Below are 5,532 nucleotides of genomic sequence, written 5' to 3'. Positions count from 1 at the left end.
TTATAGTGACGGTCTTCACTAAAAAGATTGAGAGCTCGGAGTCGAGAGTAAATCATTTGGAGGAGGATGGATTGATGCCTGATGTTTCTAGTGAGGACACGAGGGTAACAACTATGATGCACGAGTGTGGTCAGGGAGGTGTGCCTTGGTACAAATAGGTAAAGGAGGAGATTGGTTTAGCCACAAGAGACTTAGAAGGAGGTTGGCCTTGTTGCCTAGAGCTAGAGCATTTTATTGAAGAAGTGGAAGACAAGATCGATTCACATCCACCATTGTCGAGGTATCTTGTGGAGAACTATGGAGGAGTACCTCTAGCAAGACAAATGGGGATTGGAGATGGAGATGGTGGTCACCATAATAACCACACCTCACCTTCACATTGAGCCATGAGGATTTTGCCTAATTGTTGTAATTGGATAGTGAGTCATATCTTAGGTGCCTTTAGGGTACCACATATGAGTAGAGTAAGCAAAGATGGGTTACTTGGGTGATTTTAGGTTTGAGGTTATTGCATTTGTGTGAGCAATATGAGTTCTTGTGTATCTTGGTGCGACAATCGTATTAGCTAATTGATTAGCCCAGTGCCACAAGAGGATCCAACACATGGAGGACATGCGAGAGTGATTTTGGTAGATGCAATCAAATACATCATCCAAAGGAGTGACACTTCATGATGCAAGGCTTCAGTTTGTGACTTTAGGAGTTATAGATTTGAGCATTGCCAAGGACACCAATTATTTTGAGTGGGGGAGGATGTTAGGTCCTTAGAGCGGGCACACACATAATCGAGATGGGGTGAGCATGATGATGTCATCTTCATAAAAAAATGTGATGTTTAATGTGACATTTATAGGATTTTTGGGGTTTTTGTGTGTACGAACAAGCTCGATGGGTTAAGCAAATTATGGGCATGCCGAGACAAGTGGGTATGATTGAGTAGGGCAGTGGGTGCACCCACCTAATTGAGGTGACATAGTATGTTGAGAGGAATTGAGATGGGTTTGTGTGTAGGCACAGAGATGGGTGTATACACCCAATCAAGTTGAGACAATTATCATGTGGGCGCAAGGATGGGCATGCACACCGAGACGACAAGACAAGACGAATCACATGAGGTTGTGGCAAGGAGCACAATGCCCAGTTGAATGGATGGGCCGTCGCATGTGATGAGTGAGGCAAGCCATGCAAGAGGTGAAATGAGTGTGGATAGCTCGTCTTAGAAGACATAACAATGTTTGGATGAAAAAAGTGCCAAGGGTCACACCTTTTCACATTCCCACTTCATATGTGTGTGTGTGTGTGTGTGTGTGTGAAGGGTTGAGATGAGAGGAGCAACTTGGAAAAGCAAACTCAGACAAGGATAAGAGCTCAAACAAGGAGGAATATAGTAGGTCAACGCATATCACAACGAGACAAGGAGTTGCATTGCAATAAAGAAAAGAGAATCAAGTGTTTTGGGGTTTCCTTCTTTGGTGTTGCATGGTTGCTCTTCTAACCAGGTGGTTGGGACGAGTAGATTAAAGAGCTATTGAAACATGCTCAAATTGTAGATTGGTGTGCACGATTCGTGCTATGGTATTTCAGGTGACACAAACCATGGTAACTTTATATTGTATTATATTTGGTGGTCGATCAGGTGACTTGGTTGGAGACCTTAACTGAACCTTATATAAACACCAAAATTACAAATTTATGTAATTATACTCTGGAGTAAGGCCGCAAGGCACTCCCTCGTATCTTTTTATACATTTCATGTGATGGATGAATGTTGTTATGTGACGTTGGCATGCACATTATGATGAAGTTCTATGTTGTATATGAATTATAATTGCACATGTATCTGGGTGCTATTGATGAAGACATATGCACTTGGTTCTAGATTAAGTTTGAGATTTTGCTGTATAACTTATTTAAGGCTTATAATTCAAGTGTTGATTTGTGAGGCGTAGTCAAATTGAAGAATTTCTCAAGTGGTTAGGCAATTAGTGAGAAACACACTAGCACTGCATGACTAGAGATCACATGGTACTTAAAATCATGCGAAGTCTTTAAGGTTGTGATAGTGGCAAAGATGAAGAAGAAGAAATTAAAGGAATAAAAATTAAGAATTTGCTTTCCTAAAAATGAAAGGAGCTTCCATCAATTTATGCCAAAAATCTTGTGAAGCTCTACATACATTTAAATTTATGGCAAAAACCCTTATTAAATGTTCAATTTAAGCTATTTTTTCCTTTTTCCATTACTCAAGGTCTGCGGATCAAATCCGTGACTATTCAATGTTTTGTCGTAGCAAGTCAAGATAGCGTGCATGCGACCTTTGACTTTGGCATCCATAGTGTACAACACATGGATTTATAGTTATATAAATATTTTGAAAAGTTACAATAAGAATATGAAGTTGTCTTTAGTGCGATTTTTGGACTTTCCAGTGACGGAATCAGACAAAAAAATTTGAGGTGAAATGTTGATTTGTGTTATTTAAAATGGTTTTTTGAGTGTATATATGGATTCAGCACCCTGAAAAACCCCCTGGGGCACTTCAATTGTGCAAGTATTACCCATCAAACTTGTGATTTCAGTAAATTTCCCTAACGCCAACTCCTAAAAATACAAATTTTTTGTGCAATAAAAATTTTAAAAAGTAAATTTAATTGTATATTTTATTTTGAAAATTAAATATTGTATAGTGAAAATCAATTAGAACCCTCCCATAGTCCTCCTTTATAGTGACTTATAAGAAAGTGCCAACCAGGGAAGTTACTCTCACGCTATTCAAAGAATAAGAGGCTTTTACTCAGTTTTTTCTTCCGTTGGAAGAAAACTCAGATATTTCGCTACAGTAATAAACATAGAACCCAGCTCACCAAATTCCCACCAAATGGAACCTAGCTCACCAAATTCCCACCAAATTCATTACAGTTAGGATTCAGGATTCTGCTATCTTGCGTGTCCAAGACACAAACCGTGCTGAGAATTGAGAGCAACCTGCACCAATAAACTAGGTAGAAAACTTGCAGCCTGCATGATGCAAATTGCTTCTTGATTGTTGCTTCTCCTACATGCATTCATTCAAATTATTCAGACTTTCTGCAATTCCGCCCTTTCGCTGCTCAAACCATCGAATCGCAGCACCAGTAAGGAACATAATGGAATTCCCACACAGCGCCAACTCCACTACCGACTTCAAGATCAGCATCACTACGGTTTCCGGCCGAGCTCAGACTTTCTCCGCCCTATCAGCGCCAGAGGATGCCATTCTTTCCCGGGAACCCAATTTCCAGAACCAGGTTAGTATCGCCCACCGCCGCAGCCGCAGCCCTAATCGCAATTCATCATGCCCATCAAGAGTTTTCACATGGATAAGAACATCGTACTCATTAGCGATTCGCAGATGTCATCCCCAGGATTTTCCTGGTCCATTTCAGAAACCAGAAGGTGAGAGTCCTTCGGGTTCGTTCCAGGGACCTAGCAGTGGGCCTTCCGAGGATTCGCTCACGTGTCCTGGCTACGGGCCTCAGGGAGATTCGTGCCCGCAACCTAGAGGCGAGTTCGTTCTGCCCCGGGGGCAGGTCGTGAGGGTTTTTACCCAGACTAATCCCAACTTTTGGCTCGCGATCCGTGATGGGTCTGTCGTTTTGGCCTATATGAATCCCAGTGACGAGTTCCATGTATTTTTGTTACAATTTTTCTGGAAATTAGAAATTTGTATGTTTTATATGGGATTTTTGGTGCGCAGATTTTCTGAGTCTGCTGAGTTTATTTTCCCTTTTGTAGCAATGGGTCATGGATGAGACGTACAGCACGCTAAAGGACGAAGATGGCCGTCCTTCGTTTTCTCTGGTTAATAAGGCAACCAGTCAGGCCCTGAAGCATGGACTTGGAGAAACCCAGCCGGTAAGAAATCTGATAGTTTTTCCAGTTGCCTCTGAGATTAAAACAAAATACAAGTTTTAGTAAATATGATAAGCTTGATTTCAATTCCCTGATAGATACTCTAATTACAAAGATATTAGTATTAAAATTTTTACTGGTATTCATTTAAACCCCCAATTCATCTGACATATGAAATCAAACTGCATAAAATAAACATTAATCAACATGAACACAGAATACAGCATATTAATATTTGAACTTTTCATTAATTTAATGAATGATAAAGTAAACAACATTTTTGATGAGGTAAAAGGGCTTTTCTTAATGTTTTCCACTTCCAGAAAAAAGTTCGAGACTAGAAAGTGGAATCTTGCAGCAACATAAAATTATTTAGATAGATTTAAATGGATGATTGACTTTAATAGTTTTATTTATAATAATATGGTGTACAATTTTTTTGTTTTTTCTTACCGTGGTTAAAGATGATTGGATAAATGGTTAATAATAATAATGGTACTTTGATGAGGTCACATAACTGTTATTTTATTATGATGGTTAGGGTGCATTGTTAGTATTGAAAATTATTTACAAAATAATATGGGACAACATTATTTTGGGGTTGTATTTGTGTTGTTTGCACTTAATGGGCCAATATGTGTCGGTTAATTTTGGACAATTTTTGGAGTTGATTTGTCTGATAAGCAAGTTTGAGGTCATATGATGGTGGAGTGGAATGGAATAGAGATGAGGGTTATGTATATGAAAGTGTTATATTTAGGTAGAATTGCTCAAAATGTCGCAAGTGAACAATTTAAGGCGATAACAAACAACATAGAGGCACTTAGTGAAAGGACCTGAAAGGATCCAATCTAACTTTCTCCTATTGGAATGGTGAACCCTTGGTTCTTCATTTAGTGTGCATTGGTTAGTTAAGGCTCAGTTCACTCATAGTTTCTAAATGGGTTTATGTGCAATGTAACTAAGATGAAAATGTAATGTGCAACATGTAATCTACAATTTAATATATTTATGTGTAACCTATCTCGTTGTTTATCCTATCCAAGCTTTGAGCATTCATGAAAAAGAAACAATTTTGACATGAAACTTAGAGTAGGTACAAAATGGAAAGTAGCTTACCTTTATCATCAATACCTAATCCAACTAGCTAACCAAGGAACTGGTGAATGGTGAAGATAGCTCACAGCAATCACAACATCCCATTAGCCAACTAAATTTGTTTATGCACACATGAACATAAGCTTCAATTACCAATAAAAAGACATGCTTCATGTCATAAATTTTAAACTTGAAATAAGGAAACACATGCAAAAACACATAATATAGCTTATCTCTACTTGTGCACATTAGTCCCAAGCCTACTCTAAGTACTTGAAGATACCTATGTTTTCCAATAGTCACTTTCAACAAGCTATCATAATGTACAACAAACAAAAATGAACATTAAGAATCAACTAACTATCATTTAGGCCAAAACATCAACAAGAAACAATGTCTATCTTCACAACCACCAAAGAAATGAAAAATAGTAAAGAAAACTTGCAACTACTATCAATATCTTGGTATAGTGCATAACTTAACAATATCTTCTATTTCACATACAAAGATAGCTTAAAATGCAAAAAGATGGACCTTTGGTAT

The 5,532-nt window shown here is 38.3% G+C and overlaps 1 protein-coding gene across 2 annotated transcripts; it reads left to right on the top strand.

Annotated features, from left to right (window-relative positions):
* The first annotated feature begins 2,786 nt into the window (after window positions 1-2,786).
* On the top strand, window positions 2,787-4,251 carry LOC149165616 (uncharacterized). Of its 2 annotated transcripts, XM_089431172.1 has the most exons (3): window positions 2,787-3,287; window positions 3,405-3,668; window positions 3,775-4,251. In XM_089431172.1, the coding sequence occupies exons 1-3, from the start codon at window positions 3,060-3,062 to the stop codon at window positions 3,952-3,954; spliced, it is 672 nt and encodes a 223-aa protein (XP_089287298.1). In that variant the 5' UTR covers window positions 2,787-3,059; the 3' UTR covers window positions 3,955-4,251. The 2 variants fall into 2 exon arrangements, with proteins under 2 accessions (XP_089287298.1, XP_089287297.1); XM_089431171.1 differs by having other exon boundaries at window positions 2,791-3,668; window positions 3,775-4,241.
* Window positions 4,252-5,532: the final 1,281 nt, after the last annotated feature.

This window comes from Pinus tabuliformis, chromosome 5_1, assembly GCF_031772625.1.
Source record: "Pinus tabuliformis cultivar Carrire ecotype Pingquan chromosome 5_1, CPIR1, whole genome shotgun sequence".
NCBI lineage: Eukaryota > Viridiplantae > Streptophyta > Pinopsida > Pinales > Pinaceae > Pinus > Pinus tabuliformis.
Note: the sequence above shows the minus strand (reverse complement) of the source record. Positions and strands in the feature narration are given on the sequence as shown.